The sequence below is a fragment of the Brachyhypopomus gauderio genome, chromosome 1, assembly GCF_052324685.1.
Source record: "Brachyhypopomus gauderio isolate BG-103 chromosome 1, BGAUD_0.2, whole genome shotgun sequence".
Lineage (NCBI taxonomy): Eukaryota > Metazoa > Chordata > Actinopteri > Gymnotiformes > Hypopomidae > Brachyhypopomus > Brachyhypopomus gauderio.
The window spans coordinates 388,095-414,736 of NC_135211.1; the positions used below are offsets into that span (position 1 = coordinate 388,095).

The 26,642-nt window shown below is 43.7% G+C and overlaps 2 protein-coding genes across 3 annotated transcripts; one reads left to right on the forward strand and one right to left on the reverse strand.

The window, feature by feature from the left end:
* Positions 1-295: 295 nt before the first annotated feature.
* c1h16orf87 (chromosome 1 C16orf87 homolog) lies at positions 296-8,915 on the reverse strand. Its single transcript, XM_077001121.1, has 4 exons — positions 8,824-8,915; positions 7,752-7,845; positions 5,285-5,464; positions 296-4,241 (listed from the first exon to the last, which is right to left on the reverse strand). Exons 1-4 carry the CDS (start codon positions 8,887-8,889, stop codon positions 4,123-4,125), a joined length of 459 nt encoding a protein of 152 aa, XP_076857236.1. The 5' UTR covers positions 8,890-8,915; the 3' UTR covers positions 296-4,122.
* Positions 8,916-11,552: 2,637 nt separating this feature from the next.
* Positions 11,553-26,556, forward strand: gpt2 (glutamic pyruvate transaminase (alanine aminotransferase) 2). Of its 2 annotated transcripts, XM_077001101.1 has the most exons (11): positions 11,553-12,302; positions 13,997-14,086; positions 15,155-15,263; positions 15,396-15,529; positions 15,887-16,130; positions 16,249-16,328; positions 22,796-22,932; positions 23,569-23,743; positions 24,036-24,191; positions 24,419-24,531; positions 25,040-26,556. In XM_077001101.1, the coding sequence occupies exons 1-11, from the start codon at positions 11,973-11,975 to the stop codon at positions 25,152-25,154; spliced, it is 1,683 nt and encodes a 560-aa protein (XP_076857216.1). In that variant the 5' UTR covers positions 11,553-11,972; the 3' UTR covers positions 25,155-26,556. The 2 variants fall into 2 exon arrangements, with proteins under 2 accessions (XP_076857216.1, XP_076857224.1); XM_077001109.1 differs by lacking the exon at positions 25,040-26,556 and having other exon boundaries at positions 24,036-24,220.
* Positions 26,557-26,642: the final 86 nt, after the last annotated feature.

Genomic DNA, 26,642 nt, shown 5'->3' on the forward strand with positions numbered 1-26,642 from the left:
ACATGGAATTTCTCACGCTTGAATATTATTATTATTATTATTATATTTAATTAATTAATTAATTAATTAATTAATTAATTAATAATATAATCGCCGCACACCGCAGCATATTCAGCCAATCCATCGGTTGTATATTATAACAGGTTGAACCAATCAGAATATAGATCGCGCTGTTGCTTGGTAGACTTTAGCCAGCCCGCTCCCTAACCACACACACACACACACAACACACAGCCGGTACACTAACCATCGCGACAGATTCCCATCCAACCCGCCTGAAAAAAAGCTCACGCCCACCAAACTTGAGAGATCTGGTCATATGAAATAAATTTTAATGATTTTTAAAGCGTATAATAACTTCAATTTTTAAAACTATAGTTTTTTATTTCACATCAGAATATTTTGACGGCACCCTGGTTGAGAAACGCTGCTCTATAACACCACTCATTCAGGGGCCTTTCCTTCAAAACAATCCTGCTTCCGGGATGACCTGAGAAGTGGTAAAGAAATACAGACTATATACAGAAACAGATGATCATTTGAACAGATGAACCTCAGCAGAGATGGAACAAATGCCTACAGCCAGCTGCACACAGAATATGTTTTTCATTTTAAAATATATATATCACATCATTATGACATTTTTAACAATCACACAAGATAGAAGAAAGCATCTAATTTCAGACAATATAGAAATCACCCTTCAGGGTGTTAGGATTAGGGTCAGGGATAAAAATATAAATAAATCAATGAGCAAACAAACAAACATTAGTCATAATTATATCAGAACATACAGAGGACTTAGAGGAGGACATTTTTGCCCTGCTGTGAGTCATTATATAGCATCTCCATTTCCTCAAACCAAGGAGGAAACTGGAATCTGTGTGTCTTTTTGATTCTCTCATTAGGTCCTAGAGCCAGAGAGAGCCTGCTGTTCATTCAGGGGACACCCCACCACCAGTCCATAAAGACCAGAGGACACGTCAACACGAGTCCAGAAGAACCAGAGTACACCCCACCACCAGTCCAGAAGAAATCTCCTGTCCTCACCAGCCTTCGACGAACAGTGGTGCAAAAAGGGGGTATGCAGCGTATGCGCTGCACTAGAGGGGGCACCAAATCGATGCCGGAAAATTATTTGCCGAGTTGGTGGGGGTGGGGGTGGAGTGTGGGGGCGCCGATAGTATGTTTGCATACACCTCAGAAAGTATGTAGTTGCAACCCTGTCGACGAACACCATGTTTCACAGTCAGGGTTGAGATTTTTCAGCCATGTCCTAGACCTCAGGAGCCTGATGAGTTTAGGAGTCCCCCGATAATTTCAGAAGACGTTAATTCACAGTGTGGGGAAACATAAGGGTATGTCCACTAGGTAATGACATTGACTCCTGTAGTTTAGTAGTACTCTGACTCAAGGGGGTCTTGAATTCTGGCCTATTCATACTATTACCTAGGATGAATTGTGTGATCAGATGCAAAGCACTTTATAAGTCGCTCTGGATAAGAGCATCTGCTAAATGCCATAAATATAAATGTAATGTCCAGGTTGTTAGAACAACTGGGTGTGGCCAAAGGAAGTTTTTTACAAAGCAACTGCTGTTTTTTAAGACAACAGCCAAATTCAAATTAAGAATCTCTCTCTTAGGCACAACTCATCACAAACAGAACAACAACCATTCTCACTACATGCATTCTGTCTCTGGCATATCCTATCTATTCCTATTATACACAATTCACAGTTAAGCTACAATGGTGTTAGTAACTGATGATTACATTCCTGATACCACTTTAAAGCCTCCTGCTCTCCCTCCTACCCTTACTGTATTAGAATATAAGACACTAGGGCTCACTCAGCTAGTGGAAAAGATATGTAACTGCTCAAAGTGCTGGCTTGCTTCGCATGTCCAAATTCATCTTGGGCTACACGCCAGTTCCCTAAGGGTCAATGCATAAGGCCTGTATAAAAATGTGTTACAGGATGTGCGTCACTGATGATCAGAAACAGAACAGTGGCATTTTCAGAGCGCACAAAAAATACCTTAATATCAACTACCATGACTGAGGTGTCCTTGAGCAAGGCACCTAACCCCAACTGCTCCCCGGGCGCCGGGCTAGGGCTGCCCACCGCTCTGGGCACGTGTGATCCACAGCCCCCTAGTAATCACTAGTGTGTGTGTGTGTTCTGACTGCACAGATGGGTTAAAAGCGGAGGACAAATTTCGATTGGGGTGTAAAAAAATCACAATTGACAAAATATGGCACATTTCATTTCATTTCAAACTACCATATATTTAAGATGTTCGGTATTTGGAAATTGTTGAAACTCCTAAATGTTCCTGATTGTTAAGGTTAGCACACCTTTCTTAGGGTTAGGGGTAGGGTTAGGGTGATTGTTAGGGATAGGGTGAGTGTTAGGGTTTGGGCTAGGGTGAGTGTTAGGGTTTAAGGTGTCAACTGAGCTGATGACTAATGTAAGAGCCTCTTAAGCTGGAGCTAGTCGAGATGTGGTTGCTTGGCAATGGAGATGTAGAAATAGGAACAGCTGTCTCAGAGATTCAGGTGTCTGAGTCACTTGCATTTTTAAATAACTAAACTTTTTTTTTTTTGTTGGAATGCCTAGCTAGATTCCAGATGAAGCATGCCATTAGCTTCATTTCAGCTGCCCACCACAATGTTGCTGTTCTGTAAGTGGTCCACATTTATCCACCTTCACTTAAAGGTGACTTCACAGCTGAACTGTCTAAAGTGTGCTTGCCTGCAAACTCTATACGCGTACTGTTCTTTAAAAGTGATGTGATCAATAAAACTTTGACAAAAAACAGAAATATATGCAACACATGACAACTTTATGCTCAGTACGTCACTATGACAGTGTTTATCTGGTGTGTATTAAGGTAGTGGCAATAACAAGAAGTTAGTTCAGATTCCAGTTATAACAGTCTTTTGTGTTTTCACAGAAAATTTACATTTTTGCAGAAGTGAATCAGAAAAGGAAGCGGACCCGATTCAGCTTTAAAAGCCTGCAAGAAATGAAACATGAGCTCAACAGAGGAGGGTGGAGATGTGAGAAGGGTGGAGTGGAGGGTGGAGATGTGAGAAGGGTGGAGATGTGAGAAGGGTGGAGTGGAGGGTGGAGATGTGAGAAGGGTGGAGATGTGAGAAGGGTGGAGATGTGAGAAGGGTGGAGATGAGGGTGGAGTGGGAAGGTGGGTTGATAACATCTGCTTTAAAACACAGGAGCTAAACTTCCAGAATAGTTCATCATTTAATATACTGCAGTATTATAATACATGTATACTTTTACAATTTGTGAAACAAAAACCAATAAAAAAAAAACAGGGTACATACACTTAAATTAGGGCAGCAGACTCATAATAAATAAGAACTAACCAGGCTTTACTTTCAGAAGCTCCTCCCCTTTCAGTGATGCATTAACAAAAAGTCACAAATGTAAAACTAATATAAAATCATAAAGACCACAATGTTGTAGACCAGCTTATACTAACAGATACAGTACCAGCCATCTTAGCTATGTAAGGGCTTTAATCCAAACCTTCACATTAACCAAACTCCATGTTCCTAGAAACTCTTGGACTGGATACTTGGTTGGTAGACTCAGTACCGTTTAAGAAATGATTGACCTCTGACCCTTGACAGCATTCTAAAGATCACTTGAGAGTCCTGCAGTTTTTTAAACCCGATCCTCTTTAAGGAGTTCCCACAGGCATCCTGACCTTCCAGTCTCACATGTGATCCTCCTGTGGTATACATCTGGGTCACTGAAGTGAGTGTGAACGAGAACATTTCTCATTGCAATAATCACAATTTAGTTAAGAGTGAAAAACACGAAGAAAAAAAAACATTTCATAAAATCAGATTTGAAGATAAATAGACGGGGCTAAATCTACAGTGTCCACAGTCAAGGTCTCGTTCTGCTGACAATAATAGTCAGGGCTGCCCAACTTCATGTGCTCAGTAGAGGTGAATTTCCTGCAGTGTGACTCCACAAAACACTTGCCAGTAGGGGGCAACAGGTGGTCCTGTCAGAGAGGCTCTTCATCCCACCCCTTATTCTCACTGACACAAAGGTCTTGATTTTGGCCTGTCCTCATGGCCCCGCCCCCTACAGGATGAGCCTCTGGCCAAGGATCTTTCGGTTGATCTCAGCCAAGGCCACAGAAAACACAAACGCTCTCTCGTCTGATAGGCTGGCATAAATATCAACCTCCTTTTCCTGTTTTTCTGGAAGAAACAAACAATAATCAGGAAAACAAGGAATGAGGAAGAATTTAAAACCTCAAAACCACAAACAGCCACACACACAAACATCTGCCAAAAAAAAAAATTGAAATGAAAAAGGCCTCTGTAGGTGGAGTGTGTGGAGAACCGTGTAGGTAGCGCTGTAGTTGGGAGTGAGCAGAGTAACTCTGTGTTGCCCTGTGGCAGCTGGACTGCAGTGAAGAATTTAATAAGGATACAGCCCAAAAAGCAGGGGGCGTGAGTTCAAAGTCAATAGTCCCGAGTGTGAAATTAGAAAACCTCTTTGAATCTCCATCATCTAGAGCAGTGTTTCTCAACCTTTTTTCAGTTGTGGCACCCTTTATATGCATGCAAAATTTTAAGGCACCCCAGTTTATAATGGGGGGGGGGGGGGGGGGGGGGGGGTGGCAAACTTTAATGATTTTTAAAGCGTATAATAACTTCAATTTTTAAAACTATAGTTTTTTATTTCACATCAGAATATTTTGACGGCACCCCCGATGAAGACAGACGGCACCCCAGTTGAGAAACGCTGCTCTAGAGATTCGTAACCCACTCCCTAGAGCAGAGGCCCCATAACAGCACAGTCGAGTCATTTTAGAGAAATTAGATGTGGAAAACAATAGACTCTGCATGAATGATTCAGAAAGGGAAGAATGACTGCAATGTGAACAGCTTCTGAAAGAAGGAGTCATCTCTAGAGAAGGCATCGTCTCTAGAGAAGGCTCACTGATGGAAGTAATGAAAGATTCAGTATTAAAATGGCTGCAAAGACAGCCATAATGAAACTATGGCCCTGAAAATATCTGTGCAAACATTCACAGTACAAATATGTTTCCTTAAGCTCTATAAAGAAAAGAATTAAACTGGTTAGTAATCTTTCCACTGAAAATGTCAAGGACCTATCACATCTTTGAAGAGACACTTTTGTAATTGTGTGCATATTATATCTATACACATATATTACCCTAACCCTATAATTTTTATATGACAGACACGTCCGTCCACACCAGTATGACATTCACCTTTCTCCTCCTCTTGCTTCTTCAGTCCAACAGTTTTTGGTCTGCCCCGCCCTCTCCGGATGGGGTCTGATTGGCTGTTGGAGCGGGACCGCCTCCTATTCTCCATATCATTGGTTGACGTCAAGTTGATTTTCTCCCTTCGTATTCTCTCTGTTCGTCTTCTTTTTGCATCCAGTTTGTCTAAAGGTAAATAAGCTTGAATGAGACATCTGCAATGAAAGTGCAAATATTACACTAAAATGGAATATGACAGTGTTTAAGAGAACATCAGCTAGCCTTCTCCTAGTCTACTGTGCACACACACATATCTAAAGAGTGTTCTCATCAGGACTGAGACTCCTCACTACTGCAGAAGAGCTGCAGTGCTTGGAGCGAGGATATTTAAAGGTGCACTTCATCCTCGCACTGAGCCTTCACCGGGACAGACATCGGCAGCTCAGCGCCTGGGCTTAGACTCCTGAGCAGAAAGCATTATCCCATGAGACTGCAGCTCGTCAGAGCAGCAGGTTTTAAAACACACCACTACATTTTGTCAAGTTTTGCCCCAGTCTGATGAAATATTTGCTACCAAAAAAAAAAAAAAAAAACCACCTCAAAGCACGTCCACCATAACAAGTACAACACCTTTACACACCTCCACCTTAAACTTTACTCCCTCGGTAAGCAAGAACTAATTTGTGCACATCACATCTGATTAGGTCCATATTTTCTAGTCATACTACAAGATGTTTTCCCCTTTTTGTGATTCTGCCCTCCTCCCCTCCCCACAGCTCCTCCCCTCTACACCCCCCCCCCCTCTGATCCCTCCCCCTCATTATTTTGTGGTTCATTAGGATAGCACATTAGTTCAGGAATGCTTAATTGGGCGGAGACCTCACCAAATTTTATACTGCTCTCTTAATTCTTCATGTAATTGTGTACTGTTACAGATAAATAAAGGTTTGAACTAAATATATATATATCCTATATATTCTTTAGCCTACCCTCCAGAACCTGGACTGGACAGCCTAGATACAAGCCTGACCTATTTCAAAACCCCGTTACATTATTCTTAGCTGTGTGAGCAATGACCTCATAAGAAAAAGTCCATTCGCTTGGAGAAGAGGTAGTAAACATTATTTAAAAGGGCAAAGTCTACATGAATCACTTAGTTTCCAAATAAATAAATAAACAAACAAATAATCTAGAGCAATAAGCAAGTTCACCCAATCACAAATGTGTGAACCACAATCTTGTTTATTAATGAGCACAACTGTTTTTGAGAGGAGCTTTATGGACTTCAATACCAGTCATAAATTAGATAATTTATTATGTAGTTTAGCAGATTTACAGCACCCACACAAAGAGTGTCTGTGTTAAGCATTCCAGTCATAACTCGGAGCCAAGCAGCACAGCCAGGAGATAAATGATACAATACCAAAAATATGCTGTCAGAGCAAACTGAACACTGCAAAAATATACTGTATAAAAACGGACTCGCTGTTCAGTGCAACAGCCCTTACTGAAGATACATAGGAAGAGAATCTGTCACTGTAACATTCTCTCAGGGTTCCCACACACCTACTCTGTAATCTCACTCAGATCAACACACTCATTCAAAAGTAGGTTACCCTCATGACACACATATCTCATAACATACACATCGAAGGGTATATTGAATTGCACTTAAAGCATGCCCATCTCAAATCAAGCCTCTTACAAGTCTGCTAAACAAAACCAAATGTTATTCTCACTCAAGCAACCACGTAATAAAGACAAATTTAAGATCACCTTGTTCTTAAGTTGATGAGGCTTCCAAACATTAAATGGTATCCGATATGGCAGCAGGAATGGTACAGGAGTAAGCTTTTCAGACAGGGATTAGTAAACCCATCCCCCAGTCCATGCAAAGCTTCTCACTCAAGCAAACAGGAGATTTAGCTACTGCTGCTCTGCTAACTCTCGGTACACTGAGCGTCCGTTATCCTGCTGACTTGATTTCCCTACACAGTACACACCACTGCACAGACGTCACTACCTGAAACTCTGCATCTGATGGAGAGTGCTTCTACCCAACTGTGGCCATGCTCGCTGAAATGGAGAACTAATATGGTGGGACAGAACCACATTTATTAAATTAACGCTTGAATCGCAAAGTACAATAGTTCTTAAAATGTGCACTTATAAGACTTAAACACCCTAGAGGTGTTTCAAGGACATTCACCTTCATCTGTGTAATTACAATTCAGAGTAAGTTAACCATTTCAGCTCACACAATTGTTCTTTTGACATTTCTGTTTTTTCACTGTAGATTTCACTGTAGGTCTACATTTCAAAGTAAAACTGCTGAATGTGGTTACTGTGATGTGGTCAAAGTTCTACAACATTTTTAGAACAGCCCAAAAATACTAAAACAAAATGGCAGACATAGTCTCGCCATTTGCATCTGTCAGATCATTGGCCTTCCTAACGTGGACATGTCCTTTACCTATTACAGCAGATCTCTCATTCAGCTTCGCATTCAGAAGCTTTCGGCTGATGAAGACATAACCACAAGGACAGGACTTGCAAGCCACGGGGATCTGATTAAAGGAGAGACACACAGGAATGAGGGTTATAACCCGTTCAGATCTGGATAAAGGAGATAGACACAGGAGGAGTGAGGGTTATAACACATTCAGATCTGATTAAAGGAGAGAGAGATAGGAATGAGGGTTAGAAGACGCTCAGATGCAGCGCACGTCACTGAAAAAGCAACGTCTTAAAACTTCTAGCACACGTGTACAATATTGCGCCTTTAGCGTTTACGGTTAGTGAAATTATGTTGCGTTAACACTGGAAATGAAAACTATACAGAGTCTCAGTAAACAGTGAGAACACGATATCCGCGTTGCGTGCTGTAAATCCAATAATGTGTCCTTCGCGAACAGAAACTACAAAGTACACGTTAGCAGTGTTTTCATATTATAGCGCAAAATAACCCTAGACTGGATTCACAGGAAACAAACCTGATCTTACGTGGGCGAAATATTACCATCGTTTACAATGAGAAATGGTTATAAAATGACTTGAAAATGACAAACCGTCCTGTGGTCCTTCATCGAATAGTACAGTCGATAATAGTACAGTCGATAATAGTACAGTCGAGCAGAATTACGCCGAAAAAGCTGAAGATATAAAGCAGTTTTCAAAAGGCTACATGTCTGCTATCAAGTTGTATTTCGCCAACAATCTGCACAAATCCTTAAAATATTTGATATTTGCAGTACAGAACCAACCCATAACGTGAGCAAATGGCTTATACACAGACCGACTGTAAATGAAACCCATCCAATAACACTGAAGGCCGACATAGCCTAAAGATCTCGATGCCTGACATAATGGATGAATATTTATTATCAAACAGTAGGTTACATCCTGGAAACCAGCAATGTTACAAACATTTACCGATGAACTTCGCAAGCCCACACGACCCAGTCTAATGAAGCACAATTTATTAACTTCAGTATTCACAAGTTCCTCTAAACATTCGTTATATTCAGATAATTTTAAAATCTCACCTGTTGGTCACATTCTGGACAGGATTTGGTGGCCATTTTTACTTTCTTGACTTTATTTGTAGACATATTTAAAAGTCTTACGCGATGGAAGAACTAGTATGTCTTGAGCCCCGCTGTATTTCTTTCAACCCAAGCAAGACCCTAACTACTCCAGTCCTACTCCAACTACTCCGGTCCTACTCCAGTCTACTCTAACTACTCCAGTCCTACTCTAACTACTACTACAGTCTACAAGAAGTGCAGATGATGTTTCCGCAGAGCTCTGAAACACATCGGTGCGCAAAACTAACACAAGCCCACCGCAGCCCTCTCCAAGCGCCGGGGTGATTGAAGAAAGATCCTCAATGCGTTTGTTGCTTTTACATTATCATAGCGCACATGCGCGATAAAATACCAGCACTGGGATAAAAAAACATACAGTGAACGATGAATATTGTGTTAATGTTTCCTCTATCTGTGCCACCTACACTGAGCATGCGTTAGATGGCACTAGTGTCACGTGGTCACAGGAACAATAAGCCAAGTACGTCTCACAGCTCCTTTGCAGCTGATAAACAAGTAATACCAGGTCAAATATTTATGAAGGAGTGATCATACTACACTCAAATTAGACCACTGTTTACGATGGGAATTCAGTTTGTTTCTACATTTATGTAGACGTGTGTTTGTAATCTTTATTTTTTTAAAACCAAAGTTCTTTGCTAGGGTTACCTAGCACACACTGCCACACTGTTCCTCAGTGAGGAGCGAATACTCTCACTGGCCTCAGAAACAAACGTATCAGTTAAGAGCACTTGTGCTTGCACTGTGAATACAATGATTTTGTAAACCGAAAGAGCACGGAGACAAAATGCTATTGTAAGACAGTGTGTAGTCAGCCTGTTCTTTTGAGTGATGACGGCCACACAATAGTTATGAAAGACTTTCTTTTATTATCTCAAAATTCTTCACCTGCTTTTTTTATACTATAAAATATTTTGTAAGTAGAATTTGCATACTTTGCGTTGTACGTTATTATTATTGATAATTCATTTGGAATTTTCGAACTTTGTAAAGCTGTATCAAATCTATAACCGGTCAATCTGACTCATACAAATGCACTTAATGTTGCAGCACAAGCGGAGGGCGTCTGGGCCTCCCCCTCCCCAGAAACAATCTTTAAAAACATGTTCCTGCTCCCTGATGGATGGCGTCTTTCTGTAGAAACACCAGTCCAAAGCTCTTTCTACAGAAACAACAACTCAAAGCTCTTTCTGAAGAAACAACAGCTAAAAGCCCTTTTACAAATTCAGGGCAAGACAGCAAGTTCATAATTAATGGACGCCATCTTTATCTTTAGATGTACTATGAAATTAAAGCCATCCATATTGTTGCATGGATCACAAAACCAGCCAGAGCAACCCATCAAAATGTTACATGAGGCTGTTCCCAAGGCAACCAGTGTTGACCTGTGGTGATTCAGATCTTCAGCTTTTCACATGAAAATGTGCTTTTTTTTCAAATGTACAAATATTTAATGAAGCCAGAGGGTAAAACCTTGGTTCATTTGCAAACATCACAAAACAATAAAAAAGGAGTGAATGTATGAGCTGTCATATCCAGCAGGGGTGACATGAAAAATGTTTGATGTCTTCTGCCTGTCACTTCCAGACACACTGGGATAGCCTAGCAGTTACAGAAATAACGACCATGATAAAACATCACATGATACCTGAGGGAGTTCAGAGATGTTTTCAGAGTTTAGGTGATAGTGGATTCAAACAACCATCCCATTTTGGTTTTAATTTATTTACATAAGGCTGTCCCAGAATGCATGACCATGGCAACCAATTCTGTTATTAGCTTTCCAGTACTGGCTACAATTATTGTAGTCCATTCTATTTTATCCCTTAAAGGCAGTGGACTAATAACTATGCCTGTTATAAACCTTTATGATTAATAAAATTCCATCTGGAATCAGGAGAACACTAAATCAGAAAAAAAATCTCTGCAAACCTTGACAAAGTCAAAGTCAAATTTATTTATATAGTGCTTTTTACAACACATGTTGTCACAAAGCAGCTTTACAATCGTATGGGTCCAGATCCCTAATGAGCAAGCCAAAGGCGACAGTGGCAAGGAAAAACTCCCTATATGAATAGGTTTGCTGACTTGCACTTTCCATGCCAAACCATTAAATAGGCCCAACTAATAAAATGACTGACCGACTGAATGAATGAAAACTTTGTGAACGTACATTGTAACACGAAATTCTGTGCGGTACAGCATAAGCCTGCCGTGAAGTTCCCACGAAAGTCAACACACGTGTACAGTGTTGCTTTAAGATGTTAAACTACAAGAGTATCAAAATCATAATAATTATCTGACGCATGTCATGACCCTATTTGTACGCAAGATGGCAGAGTTTCCCCGGTATTTGCTTGGCTATATGCGGGCTACGCAAATGATTGCTAACTGCACTATTGGCATTAAACAATTCATTTGACTGAACTGCTTTGTCGTCGAATATACTCAGCCAACCAGATTGTTTAAATTTAGAAAACACACAGACCTGCTTCGTATTCTTGTCCAAAATGTTAAGACAACACTCTTGATGACACTTTTATTATGTAAAAATATGAACTGGCATAATTATAGACTCGCTCCGCCGTGTCATCTGTTCAGCCACAGCTGATGAAACACCGTGCGGGTGTGACGCTATGAACACACAGCGCCTACGAACCCCTCGCACCGGAGTCACACTTCCCGTGGGGTTTGTAGTTCTTCCGACACTGAAGTACTGGATCAGAATGGTATTACCACACGATGATTACTACAATACCCATCAACCCATGCGACAATGTACACGCTTGTGGTGCGCTTATGAAAGGAAGGTTGGCGGGTGTGTTGTAAGAGCTGGTTAGGAAGTCCAACATCATGCTTATATACTAGCGCCAAACCCAGACCTTTAATCTCCAGTACTAGTGCCAAACCCAGACCTTTAATCTCCAGTACTAGTGCCAAACCCAGACCTTTAATCTCCAGTACTAGCGCCAAACCCAGACCTTTAATCTCCAGTCTGCCTCTCATCTGGATAGATTATTCCTCTGTGCACGCTGCTTTGAGGAGTGTTCACCGGGTAACTCGTCTCGTCTCGTCCGGGTTCGGATATGCACAGACTACAGTCGCTGGCCAACCGCTCGTTGATCTCCGGGGCGTTTGATCAGTGTCCGGCGATATCGCGGACCTCCGCCAAGACCTCGCCGAAGAAGACAGCATGTCGTGCGGGTGTAAGGCGCAAATCTCAAGCCCCGTCTGCAGACGGTCCATACGGACTGAAGCGGTACAGCACCGCCGAAGCCAGCGCGCCGTCGGCCGGGAGGACGAGAGAGAAGACCCTGACGATGGAGACGCTGAACCCGCAGGTGAAGGGCGTGGAGTACGCGGTCCGGGGACCCATCGTCCTGAAGGCCGGCGAGATCGAGAAGTACCTGCAGGAGGTGAGGACGCGCACACATTTAATCTGGGCTAATACTCTGATTGTGATTGTGTTGCTGTATTGATGGGTATGTAGTTAACCGAGCAAACCACCGGTTTCATTAGCCTGTTTAAAAAGCAAAAAGAGATCCTGAAGTGGGCGTGGTTACAGGTTGAAGTGGGCGTGGTCAAGGGCGTCGTTGCTGCGCCGGTTCGACCCGTCCGTGCAGTACAACAGTACCCACGTGCACCCATTTAGGATGCGCACACCCGTTTTCTAAATTGTATGCGTTGTATTCATATTATTTTCTAGACTAACGTTTACTAAATGCTTAGGTTTGGGTTTGGTGAGAGTTTAAACCCAAGGTCTGGCCCTCTTACCATGTGATCTTTGAAGCGGACATGGTGATTCGCCAAAGGCGTCCTTGTTTATTTAACTGCTGCTTCATATAATTTACAGATACGATTATAATGTAACATTGTCGTCCCAAAAAGCTTTACCGTCATCCCGTGCACGTTTGTCACCCTCGGGTAGGTAAATGAGTGAAGGCTTTAGTCTGGATTAGGGAACTGAGTGTGGATTAGAGTCCTGTTGCTCAGTGAAGTCGTGCTATAACAGCTGCTGTGGGGCCATTTAGCACTTGATGAATCAACAAGATAATTTTAAAATAATTTCAGAATTTCATTGGGCACCGGTGGAGGGCTGAAGGACTGATGTGTTGAAAACTGCCTAGCTCTTGTAAATATGGGCTGCTGCATTCTGTACAAGTACGAGCTTCCATTGAAGCTTTTTTCTTGATGGAAAAGGTGCGGGGCAGTCACTTTCCTCATCAGATGAAAGTCCTATCAGTATTGTGTAATTAGGGGAGGATAAGAGGTTGGAAGCATCACATTATGTAATTTACATGAGTGAGTCATAGGAGAGAAGATTCCAGGTAAGTAACTGCAGTGTACTGGGTCAGGTGTATAGACATGTGTATAGTGTGAGGGAGAGAGAGTACAGAGCTTCCAGAGAAACAGGAAGTTGAGGTCAGAGGTCATTTATCAGCTGTGAAGCATATGTGAAACATCCTCTTTCTCTGGAAACTGTACTTCACTACAATTTAATATCTCTGGCTGTGTGTGTGTGTGTGTGTGTGTGTGTGTGTGTGTGTGTGTGTGTGTGTGTGTGGTACACGTTACAGTGACGATGAAGGAATTTTGATTTTTATAAGGGGACCAGAACCTGACCCTTGTAGAACATCACATTTTACTTTTAAAATCTGAGCTAAAATCTTTCATTGTGTGGAGAAATCAATAGCTATCTCTCAAATAGCCTAAACCTGCAGAGTCCTCAAATGCCAGGGTGTGTCCGGCCTCTCTGGTAGTACGTGGTGGTCTATGATCTAAATGAAGTTTGTTGATCTGCTTGAAGCACATTAGTCTAACTATAAACATACTGAGGCTGTTAACCCAGTTTAAGATTTGGATGGTTTGAATGTTAATTGACGCTAGCATGACCCAGTGTCCCAGTGTCTATTCCACTCCATGTTGTGTATGCAGCCATGACTGTTGTGCTTGGCTTTATATGCAGTGTAAGTTGACCCTTTGCATGTGGTCAGTAATTTGGGCATAGCTCATGTTGTCAGCACAGCAGTATTTATGTAAGCGTAAGCAGTAGCACCCTAACTTGGGTCCGCATATTGAAACTTTTCTCCCTCTGTGTGTGTTATGACAGGGGGGTCAGAAGCCCTTCACGGAGGTCATCAAAGCCAACATTGGGGATGCCCATGCTATGGGACAGCAGCCAATTACATTCCTCAGACAGGTGAGAGGCTCAGCAGGGCCGTGTTTGATTCAAAACCCCTCTACACAGACAGGTAGGTGTTTAGACGTGTTCTCAACCAAACACCTGTCTGTTTGGAGGTGTTGTGCACTAAACAGGATGCAATTAGCTGGCTGATTGAATGTGACATAGAATGGAGTAACTCCAACCAGAAGTCTGACATTAGTGTGTGTGTGAATGAAGGGATCCTTACTAGCACCTGGATTGTTATGTGGTAAAGTACGGAATGGGCTTGGAGATTGGCAGGCAAAATTGTCTCTATTAAAAGATTGTTGATTGGGCTAAATGTTTGGTCGTCCATTTGGTCAGCATGTTCTCTAAACCTACACACACACAGTGTGCAACCCTAACAAACACATGTATGCGTTCTCCCAGTGCCCAGTAAATTGAGAGCAGTGTTTTGATGTAAACTGATAACCAACTTGTGATGGAGCTGAAGACATCGGTCATATCTGTCCTGGTGTCACTGGGAGGAGGCTCACGTGTTCCTGGTGTCACTGGGAGGAGGCTCACGTGTTCCTGGTGTCACTGGGAGGAGGCTCACGTGTTCCTGGTGTCACTGGGAGGAGGCTCACGTGTTGTGCTGACTGCTTTATGTTGACGCTCATCTAGACGACCTCATCAAGCCAAGAGTCTAACTGAGCTTTTAAAACATTTTGATAAATATGTACAACCTATCTGTACTGGAGTAGCTGTGTGTGATATGTGTTTTCAGTACTGGAGAGTGTGTGTGTGGTGTTCAGTAGTGGTGAACCATAACCCTCTGGAGATTGTGTGTATTTCGTGATTTATGAAAACCCTAACCTTGTGTGGGTGTGTGTGTTCAGTAGTATAGAACTCCAACCGTAATGTTCTGCAGGTGGTATGTGTTCAGTAGTGTAGAACTCCAACTGTAATGTTTTGCAGGTGGTGTGTGTTCAGTAGAGGAGAACTCTTAACTGTAATGTTCTGCAGGTGGTGTGTGTTCAGTAGAGGAGAACTCTTAACTGTAATGTTCTGCAGGTGGTGTGTGTTCAGTAGAGGAGAACTCTTAACTGTAATGTTCTGCAGGTGGTGGCTCTCTGCACCTTCCCTGAGCTGCTCGACAGTCCCAGTTTCCCTGAGGATGCGAAGTGGAGAGCACAGCGTATCCTGCGGGGCTGCGGAGGACAAAGCATTGGTGCGTGTCTCCATGCGTTTCTGCATGCCTGTGTTTGCTGTGAGCATGTAAGAGGATGTTTTGTGCACCAGGGCTGGTCTAGTTCTCTGTCTTTCCCTTTGTGCTCATATGTCCTTTGTCCTTTACTGTCAGGGTCGTACAGTGCGAGTCAAGGGGTGGACTGCATCCGCCAGGACATCGCTGCTTACATTGAGCAGAGAGACCAGGGGGTGCCTGCTCACTGGGACAACATTTTCCTCACAACGGGGGCCAGTGATGGCATTGTGGTATGTGTAGTCACAGGTTGTGTTAGCAGGTTAGGTTTGACCTGAGGGTCCAGTCAGCTCCACGTGTCCTGAGCGTTTTTAAAGTCCCGATGTGAAGCCACCACGTCTGTTGCCCTCCGTTCCAGCCTGTAGTCGGACCTGTAGGACAGCGGTGGTCCTGTAAGAACCACCACCCAGCCAGTGCACATGTTGTCCATTAAACCCAAACAAATTTAAGAGTTTCCCTGAGTACGCATACACTGTTTCTAGAATTTCTAGACTTTGGAGACAGTAATAAACTAGTCGGGAAGGGACTCATTTGTGGAGACACCTGTCTGTCTGTGTTTCTGTTGAGCATTTTATTTCTGGTTTCCCCAGAGTATCCTGCGCCTCCTGGTGTCGGGCCAGGGTAGCACACGTACAGGCGTGATGATCCCCATTCCGCAGTACCCACTCTACTCCGCCGCCATTGCGGAGATGGACGCAGTGCAGGTCAACTACTACCTGGATGAGGACAACTGCTGGGCCCTGGACGTGCGTGAGCTGCACAGAGCCTACCAGGCCGCCCGGCAGCACTGCCAGCCCCGGGTGCTTTGCATCATCAACCCCGGAAACCCCACCGGTAGAGAGCTCCCTGATCCCTCCACCACAGCGCTCCATACTCGGGGTGAAGTTACACCCCAGTTCCACTTCTGTAATGAATATGAGTCTTGTCTTTCCTGTGTAAACTGTTTTGGCAGGTCAAGTCCAGAGTAAGAAGTGCATCGAAGACGTTCTGCACTTCGCCTATGAGGAGAATCTCTTTGTTATGGCTGACGAGGTAATGACTCTTCCTCGTGAGGTCGGTGACCAGAAGTTAAAGAGAATCCTCCTGGTCTTTCCTGGTGATTCAAAGTCAAATTTGTTTATATAGCGCTTTTTACAACACATGTTGTCACAAAGCAGCTTTACAATCGTATGGGTCCAGATCTCTAATGAGCAAGCCAAAGGTGACCGTGGCAAGGAAAAACTCCCTATGATGGTGGGGATTAGGAAGAATCCTCGGGAGGACCAAGACTCAAAAGGGAACCCATCCTCCATTGGACGGCCCGTTGGCACAAGTCCGTGGTGTGCATGATGGTTCTATAGTTCTACAGTTATAGTTAAGGTCCTTGTTCCCTGGCCAAGTAGTCACAGTCCCTTCGGTGCAGGTGGTGAGCCTCAGGTGGGAGCTAGCATCAGCACGTCCTCTTGCAGCAATGGCACATCCAACCCCGGCATCAGTACATCCACCGGCAAGCCAGACCATCTCCCAGGGGCTTGTAGGTGCTTGCATGCAATCGTCTTGTGTAGAAGCATGCAAAAAGATAGACAATACAGACTGAGTGTGTCGACATCAGTTTAAACCATCATTGATTTAAACGTACATAGTTCACGTGCCAGTGATTAGCATGTGGCTCCGGCAGGCTAATCTATAGCAGCATAAATAAAGGGAAGGGTTCGGAGGTGACCACAGTCATGAGGGCTCACTGAGACATTGATTTCAAGTCAAGTCATTGTCACAAATAAGTGATGCCATGACACAGCTAGATGTCAGCATCAACATCTCAGATTACCAGAAATCTCAACGTCTGGGGGCCCCTGAGCCCCACACCTTACAAGGGGAATATTAGCTGAAGGCTTGATTAAATAGGTGAGTCTTAAGTCTAGATTTAAAGATTGGAACTGTGTCAGAATCTCGGATTGGAGCTGGAAGGCTATTCCATAATTGCATTTTGAACATGTTGTAGCTTCTTTATGGACAGTTTAGAGCATCCAATTAGAAGACATTTACGGCATTTAGCAAACGCTCTTATCCAGAGCGACTTACAAAGTGCTTTGCTTCTGATCACAGAATACATCCTAGGAAATAGTACAGATAGGCCAGAATTCAAGATATCATTGAGTCAGACTACTACTAAACTACAGGAGTCAATATCATTACCTAGTGTTTTGCAAGTTAGACATTTGCCAAGAAGCACAAATAACCATAGACACACATACAATTTAAGAACAACGGCAAGTGGTATCGGCTGATTGAGTGCTCTGATGCTAGTTAGCTATATCTGATGCGTGCCGCTACTGGAAGCCAGTGAAGAGAGCGTAGTAGAGGAGTCACATGTGAGACCTTGGGTAGATTGAAGACCAGTCGTGCTGCAGCATTCTGAATTAATTGTAGAGGTCTGATGACCCGTAGAGGAAGACCTGCAAGTAGGGAATTGCAGGATCTGGTCAGCTTTGAAACATGTGTTGAGAAGGACTCTTTGTCCAACGTTACACCCAGGCTTCGAGCAGTTTCTGATGGTGTTAACAAGATGTTCTCAAAGGAAACTGTGAGGTCGTTGTGTGGGGTTGGGGTTCCTGGAATGTACAGAAGCTCAGTTTTGCTAGGGTTGAGCTTCAAGTGGTGAGCAGTCATCCATGAAGCAATATCTGCCAAGCATGCCGAGATACGCCTAGAGACCTGGGTGTCAGAATGAGGGAAGGAATTAGCTGGGTGTCATCAGCATAGCAATGATAATAGAAACCATGAGACAAAATAATGTCACCAAGGGAACAAGTATATAAAGAGAAGAGAAGAGGGCCTAGGACCGAGCCTTGGGGGACACCAGTGGAAAGTTTACATGGATTGGATGAAGATCCTCCATGTTACCTGATAGGAACGGTCTTCAAGATATGACTGGAACCATTTCCAAGCAGAGCCAGTCACACCGAGGCTAGAAAGAACAGAGAGGAGGAGGATGTGGTTGACGGTGTCAAAGGCTGAAGAAAGATCTAGAAGAATTAAAACTGATGATAGCTTGTTAGCCTTGGCAGCATGGAGCTTCTCGGTCACTGCTTTAAGGGCAGTTTCTGTTGAGTGTGCCCGTTTGAAGCCAGACTGATTAGGATCATGGAGTTGGTTCTTGGTGAGGAAGAGAGATAATTGGTCATAGACTGCTCGCTCCAGAGTTTTTGATAGAAAAGAAAGAAGTGATACCGGTCTGTAGTTGTTCATGTCAGAGGTGTCAAGTAGGGCTGAACGATTTTGGAAAATAATCTAATTGCAATTTTTTATCTATAAATTGCGATTGCGATTTAAAATCGCGATTTTTTTTCCCACTGTTTTCAGGAAACTCGTTTCGGCATTTTTTTATACAGCTCAGATACAGGGTTGCCAACTTTTCAAGATCGCTTGGAGTGAGACTTGAACCTGGAGGGGGTGGCGAACGTAATTTGTTGTTGGGGGATGGTGTAAAATGGACTAAAATTAAGTATTATTATTATATCGCCATCGATCGATCGCTTGTGGTTGGCGCCAGAGCGAACTAGTAACTTTTTAGTCTAAGACGCTCAATGCGTGAGAGTTGGCAACCCTGCAGGTATAGCAACTTGGCTAAAATTTGTGCGTGAGGGCATTTGGTAGCGCATATCCAGTGTTTAACAAAGCCATGAAGCCGGGCTTGTTCACTATATTAACGGACATCATGTCTTTCACTATGAACTCCGTTACTGCCCGAGTTATTTCAGCGTGCCGCTTCGAATTATATCCATAAGGAGTTACACTTTCAGACGGTTCGGTCAGTGAACCCTGTCGGCTGGACCGCGGTCAAGCTATGCGCGCTTTTGCGATTCATCCGTGCTTTAAATCTTATTGCGCCTATATGCGTGATTTTACGGTATTTCGCTGCTCACCGCATACTAAACCTGTATAAGCGCAGAGAAACACTTTGGCGTATTTGAAGACGCAGCACTGGTCGTTGGCATTTTAGCCTTACAAATATCATACGAGGCTTTGTGGTGTTTTTTTAATGCTGAAGAAGGTTTGTAGTGTTACCTCGCGTCGTAGCGACAGTAGCAAGGCACGTTTTACACAGTACCTGACGTTGAGCAGCATCTTTTTAAAAGCCAAAGTAATTTCACACAACTGATGTGCTGCCCCTCTTTGGTATTAGACTTTCAGTTGTGTCAGCTTCTGTCGAGCCTGAAGCCATTGTGCAACAAGTTAAAGTGCGCTGTGTTAACTTCACTTCTCCACCTCCCTGCCTCCTGCTCGGGTTTGCTCCGTTCGTCCTCGGCTCGGCTCGCTCCCAAGTCACGTGACCAGTTTAAATTGCAGCCTGTGCGATTAGAGAATCGCGTTTTCAAATATCGCGAGATTATCGCAAATGCAATTAATCGTTCAGCCCTAGTGTCAAGTGTTGCTTTTTTCAGGATTGGTACCACCCTTGCCATTTTGAACACGGTAGTCACATGACCCAAAACTAAGAAGTTGTTGATGATTGCCGAGATGAACGGAAGGAGTTCTCTTGACATATTCTGGAAAAGAGTGGAAGGAATTGGATACAGTGGGCATGTAGTAGGATTGCTAGAAGTCAGAAGTTGATGTATCTTGTCTGAGGAGAGAGGGGAGAAGGAAGCCAAGGAGTTGAGTGTTGGGTTAGAGGTACTAGTAGGAAGGGTGGGAGCTGGGGAGAAGGACTGACAGAGGAGGGGGTGAGGGAGGGTTAAGGAGTGAAAAAAAAATACTGAATAGCTTGCATGGGCTGGATGCAGATGGATTCAAATTTCTTTCTGTAGTAGGCTGATTTTGCTGATGTGACTTCCAGTGAGAACTTTGAAAGGAGAGATTGATATGAGCGGAGGTCTGAATCTAGGCGACTTCTCTTCCACCTCCTCTCTGCAGTTCTTAGATCTCTCCTGTGGCTACAAAGCACTTGAGTTAGCCAGGGGGTGGATGGAACAGATCTCTTAAGCCTGGGGAGGGAGGACACAGAAGATTGATGGATGAAGAGAGCGTAGAGAGCAAAGTATCAGTAATTGTGTCCAGCGAGAGAGAAGATGGACAATTCTGATGAGGAAGGGAGGACAAAATAGTGGTAGCAAGGGTTGAGGGATTGATGGAACGCAAACTTGGGTGAAAGGAAGAAGAATGTACAGGGGAAGTGTGAGTGGAAATGGCAGGGAGGGGGAAAGAAAAGGATAAAATGTGATGGTCTGACAGGTGGAGTGGGGTGACTGTGATGTCCGATGTTCTGGTGTCACGTGTAAAGACCAGGTCCAGAATGTTGCCTGCTCTATGAGTCGCAGTGGATTGGTTGATGGTGAGGTCAAATGACGACAGCAATGGAAGGATGCAAGATGAATGAAGTTTGTCGGATGGAAGGTTGAAGTCTCCAAGGAGAATGAGGGGGTTTGCTTCAATGGTGAATTGACTGAGGAGGGTATCAAGTTCGTCAATGAAGTTCTCAAGGGAACCTGGAGGGCGATAAGTCACAATGATGTGAAGAATAGTGGGGTAGGATACAGTGATAGCATGGAACTCAAAGGAAGAAATTGAAAGAGCTGAAAAGCAGAATTGGGTGAAACGCCACTCTGGAGATAAAAGTAGACCTGTGCCACCTCCCCTTCCAAGGCATTGTGGGGAATGGGTGAATGAGAAGGCAGAGGACAGAGCAGCCGGAGATGCAGAGTTCTCTGGAGTGATCCAGGTTTCGGTCAGAGCCAAGAATTGTAGTGAGTGGAGGGATGCAAGAGCTGAGATGAAGTCAGCCTTCTGGACAGTAGATTGGCAATTCCAGAGTCCTCCAGTCACTGTGAGTGGAGTTTGTGGTGAACATTGTAGGTAAGTTGGGTTCCTGGTGTTGCGATGGCTATGATGGTATCTATGAGCTCTGTGAGACCATTACAGTAGTCTAATCTTGACGAGACAAAAGCATGGACCAGCTTCTCTGCCTCAGCTAATGAAAGTAAGTGTCTCAGCTTGGCGATATTACGTAAATGGAAAAAGGCAGCCTTAGTGACATTGCATATATGTGTGTCAAATGAAAGATCCGAATCAATAGTGACACCTAAACTTTTTGCAGTAGATTTAGGTGTTACTGAAAAACCATCTAGGGTAAGGGGAATATCAGCCCAATTGCTTCTAGCAGCTTTAGGCCCAAGAATCAGCACCTCAATCTTATCAGAATTTAGTTGAAGAAAATTGGACGCCATCCAGTTTTTAATGTCCTGGACGCAGTTCTCAATCATGAAAGTTGTAGAGATATCATCCGGATTAGAGGATATATACAACTGAGTATCATCTGCGTAGCATTGGAAGCTAATACCATTCCTACGAATGATAGTGCCCAGTGGTAGCATATATAATGAGAATAATATGGGCCCCCCAGTACAGATCCTTGTGGGACACCATACTTTACCTTAGAATGCTCTGATTATTCGTTATTTACTAGTACAAATTGGTAACGATCTGTCAGGTATAGGACCTGATTTAGGAGAGTGCTTGACCTCTTATGCCAATGAGTGTCTCCAGCCTATTAAGGGTGGCTGATGAATACTGTCAGTCAAACACAACTCGTATGTTATGAGGCTTTGGTCAGAAACAGCCTCACTCTGAGGAAGAATTGCTAAACTCTCTAAATTGCCCATAGGTGTGAGTGCGTGCGTGTGTGTTGGCCATGCGGTGGACTGGCGACCTGCCCATGGTGTACCCTGCCTTCGCCCGGAGATGCTGGGATTGGCTCCAGCCCCCCCCCCCCCCCCCCCCCCCCCCCCCCGTGACCCCGACTAGCGGGATTAAGCGGTTCAGATAATGGATGGATGGATGGATATGTTGATACCAAATGATAAGACCAAGTCTAAAGTATGACTACAATTATGTGTAGGACCCACCACATTCTGAGTGATACCCACTGAATCAAGAATTGTTTGAAAATTTATGCTAAAAGAGTCACACAGATTTTCAAAATGGATATTAAAATCACCAACTATAATCACCTTATCGGTTGATAGCACTACATGAGACAGGAAGTCTGAAAACTCATATCTCATATATTGGAGTCATATATTGTGGCGACACCACCTCCTCGACCATTTGGACGGGGGTTATGAGCATATCTATAGCCAGAGGGAGAAGCTTCGTTTAGGGCCATATAGTCGTCTGGTTGGGTCCAGGTTTCAGTCAAGCAAAACACGCATTGATTATGATCGGTAATCATTTCATTAACAAGCAATGCTTTAGATGACGGGGATCTAATATTTAGCAGTCCTAGTTTCAGGATTAAACTACTCTCTGAGGGAGCGTAGTTGAATTTAACCTTGATAATTTTGTCTACTAACTTTGCAGAAATTATTTTTCTCATCTGCTTGGTGTGGTGTGTTCTGTTAGTAGGAGTATGTTGCTCTGGGTCGACAATTGGCAGGGGGGGTTGTTGCCTTCTTCCTTCATGTTTGTGCTTTCTGTTCCATCTAGACTTGTTTGTGTTGGTGTGTGTCCCGCACTTGCAGGTGTATCAGGAGAATGTTTATGCCCCAGACTGTCGGTTCCACTCATTTAAGAAGGTGCTATATGAGATGGGCCCCGAGTACTTCAACAGCGTGGAGCTGGCCTCCTTCCACTCCACCTCCAAAGGTTACACGGGAGAGTAAGTGTTGCTGTGAGTCAGCACCCCTCTGAAATTCCAACTGCTGACTCCTCCCCCCACCCCCCAATCCTCCGTTTGTCAGGGTTCATTGCGTTCACCTCTCTGTGATTCATCAGACGCAGTGTTGTGGACATGTCAAGTTAACTCCTGTCAATTTCATTACCTTAAATTTAAAAGAACTTTACAGAAAAAAACCCATATGTTTAATAGTACAACAGCCAGCACACAATTTTATCAGTGCTTGGCCCTGAATAAGGACATGGCGGCAGTTCAGGGGGACAGAATGCTGTTGTAATCCCAGCTAAAAGCATTAAGGGAATGGGCACAGCTCATAACCAGCACTCTGTACCTCCGACTCTAATCTTATCTCTACTGTTACTCTCTAGACTCGGTTTCAGCACACAGAAAGCTTTTTTAAACATAATAGCTGTAAATAATTGTAACCCTTTTGTGAATGTTTGAGAGCCATCAGAATATCAGTACATCCCTTCAGCCATCAAAAGCAACTATTGGAGTAACTCTGAATAATCTGTATATATGAGCATTATTGCACGAGAACCATGTTTTGATCCTAAAAAGTGTGCTTGTAATTTGGGTGTCCAACACGTGATGACTAACTCCAGCGTTGCTACACAGGTGTGGGTTCAGAGGGGGCTTCATGGAGATTGTTAACCTGGACGTGGAGGTCAAGGCCCAACTGGTGAAGATGCTGTCAGTGAGACTGTGTCCACCAGTGTCTGGCCAGGCTGCCATGGACGTGATTGTGAACCCTCCTCAGCCAGACGAACCCTCTCACACCCAGTTCTACAAGGTCAGGGGGACAGATGACCTGATTCTGTCGGGATTCCGCCGTTGCCCCGGGGACATGTCGGGATTCTGTGCTGCTGATTGGTAGAGCAGAGTAGGGTTTGTTCCAGATACAGACAGAGGTCTGTCTGTAACGTGTATTTTAGGCGAGCAAAATGTACATGAAAAGATTAACCTGAATGAGCTGTGTGTGCGCGCGCGCATATGTGTGCATCTCCAGACTTGTCTGCTATGACTCATTGCCTAAATGAACTTGTGTGCAAGTCTTGGCAGTCACCATCTCCATATGCTTTCAGGAGAAGGCTGTCGTCTTGGGTGCCCTGGCCGATAAAGCCAAGCTGACGGAGCAGATCCTCAACGCTGTACCTGGAATTAAATGTAATCCGGTGCAGGGAGCCATGTATGCCTTCCCCCGCATCTTCATCCCTCCCAAGGCTGTGGAAGAGGCAGAGGTGTGTCCCAACCCCCCTTAACTTCAGAGGTAGACCTGGGTTTAGTGTACACACACACACCCTTGGGTTTAGGGTTATGCTGCTGTGCAGTGGTTGTTTTCCAGTGTTCATCGCTCTCACCACTGGAGTGGTTAAATCAGCCACACGGCGCACTTGTTCCTCACACAGATTCATTTTAAGTCGTTCACTTCTGCAGTTTACTGAGTGCCTCCGATGGCTGTATGCAGGCCCTTGGGATGCAGCCTGACATGATGTACTGCCTTCGGCTCCTGGAGGAGACTGGCATCTGCGTGGTCCCGGGTAGCGGCTTTGGTCAGAGGGAGGGTACCTATCATTTCAGGTGAGTTTGCCCCCCAGTTCAGGCTGTCATTGACCCAGTGGTGTGTGGGCAGTCTCCCAGGAACCTTCACGTCCCTGCGTATTGAACGGCTAATAGGCAAATCCTCCATGTGCAGGGTCAGGGTTCCAACAACCAGTACGTCACTTAACCCCACCTATCCCATAGCTGGTAGCAGATGGCAGCTCAGGTGGCAGCTCAGATGACAAACTTTGATTTCAAATTACACATCTTTTTTAAAAAATGTATTCTCATGGGTAGTAACATCTACCAGGTAGTAACATCTGTTTTGTCCCTGCATTAATTTTATGTGGCTAGTGTAATAATGGATTAACCAAGGAGCACAATGTTCCTGATGTGTCAGCGTGTCAGTACCGTGTATGATGTAATAATGAGGCTTAAACTGCAACAACTTGGATTTAAATAATTTCTTGGATTTTAAATAATTGGATTTAAATAATTTCAATCCTCACTTCTTCCCCTTCTGGTGTTTTTGTGTAATGTTCTGTAGAATGACCATCCTGCCGTCTCCTGAGAAGCTGAAGGTGCTCCTGGAGAAGGTTCATGATTTTCATATCAAGTTCCTGAATGAGTACTCGGCCCTGGATGAAGCGCAGCATGTCTGAGCCACGCAGCTAGCGTGGCACTGCAGCTGCTACCAAACGTGCTGCTTACTTAACACGCTAATCTCGAAGTAACAGGAGTGTTGAGTAACTTTCTTTTATTTGAAAACTTTTAATATAATGAGAAACAGGCATGGAAGGCACTTCTGTCTAGTTTACTGAACTCAAGCTTTTTCTGGTTTTCTTTGGTGCCTTTGTGAAGCGTCATAAAAGAGACGGGGTTCATTTCACTCACGCCCGGGAACTCGAGAGAATCCTCGTTTCTCATCATTTTATCTCGTTTGACTTCATTTTTGTAATTATTTTTTAATTCATGACTTTAGATCAAGGATGGGAATACAATCAAGCCTTATCTCACAGTCATGTGCACAAACCAAGAACCCTGTTTTAAAGACCCATGGAGAACACTGGTGCTGTTTGATAATCTTACATGTCCCATTGGCTTTCTTCACACCATATGCAGCTCTACGTTTGGGTAATGCTCACTGGGAATTCTGAGACTTTTCTTCATGAAGGATGTATGTTGAAAATATATTTTTATTAAGGACTTGGCAAGCTACTTTGGAGGGGAGGTGAGTCCTGGAAGCATTTCTACTGTGTGCAGTTTTTTTTTTGTCTTGTCATTAGGGATTAATCACTAACATGAAGCTGGTACATTTGTAGGTTTAATGAAACATGAGTTGGGGTATTGTGCCATCAGTAACCCAGTCACAATCAAACTTTAATTTGCATAATGCTACTTGGCACCCATTTGCTTTTTTCCATTGGCGTAATTTTTATATACTAACAGTAATAAATCTTTGCATTGCATGTGATAAAAATGTAGCATCCAAGCCAACTTGCAGTTAAGGAGGTGAAACACTCCCACAGCCACCTACTGTAGTATCAACTATTCAATTATATCATGGGTCTTTGGTTTCAAACTTGCTTGTGTATGAGCTGTGCACCCGTTGGGTCTACTTGAATGGTATTTTATGAATTGGGGTCTCTCGGCTGGCTGAGACGTGGAGTACTACATGAAGGACAAGAACCTCTGATATTTGTACCAGACAGAACCGACTATGTCAAGCTGTTCAACTAACATTCATCTGGTTCATGACACTACCTTGATTCTTCCAAGTCAAAAGGATTAGTGTTGAGGTTAAGGTTAGTCACTAGCCTACAGCCTAACAAACTGTTTGTGTCAAATTACAGACTCGTTACTGAGGTTGGTTCCATACTCCAAAATCATTTACTGTTACAAGTCTTAAATGAGTTTTGAGTAATACTTTTTAAATATGGTCATTATTTTGCGATTCATTTGTGGAAGCCCAACCCTCATCTGTCATTTGTTTTATGCTCTTTTTGTATTTACCCAAGAAAGAATCGGAACAAACTTGCAAAAATAAACTATGACTTGAACTCCGGTCTGTCTTTCTCAACTTTGATGTGCATAGAAGCTACAGCACCGTGTCACTTTACTGCAGCGGAGCGGGTGTGGGTATGTAAGTA

Excerpts from the sequence above, each read along its gene's own strand:
- c1h16orf87 (XM_077001121.1), bottom strand. The coding sequence starts at position 8,889 with ATGTCTACAAATAAAGTCAAGAAAGTAAAAATGGCCACCAAATCCTGT. Across the intron at positions 5,465-7,751 it reads TGAGAGATCTGCTGTAATAG|ACAAACTGGATGCAAAAAGA; the intron begins GTAAAGGACATG and ends ATTTACCTTTAG. Across the intron at positions 4,242-5,284 it reads GAAGCAAGAGGAGGAGAAAG|AAAAACAGGAAAAGGAGGTT; the intron begins GTGAATGTCATA and ends TGTTTCTTCCAG.
- gpt2 (XM_077001101.1), top strand. The coding sequence starts at position 11,973 with ATGCACAGACTACAGTCGCTGGCCAACCGCTCGTTGATCTCCGGGGCG. Across the intron at positions 12,303-13,996 it reads TCGAGAAGTACCTGCAGGAG|GGGGGTCAGAAGCCCTTCAC; the intron begins GTGAGGACGCGC and ends GTGTTATGACAG. Across the intron at positions 16,131-16,248 it reads CAACCCCGGAAACCCCACCG|GTCAAGTCCAGAGTAAGAAG; the intron begins GTAGAGAGCTCC and ends CTGTTTTGGCAG.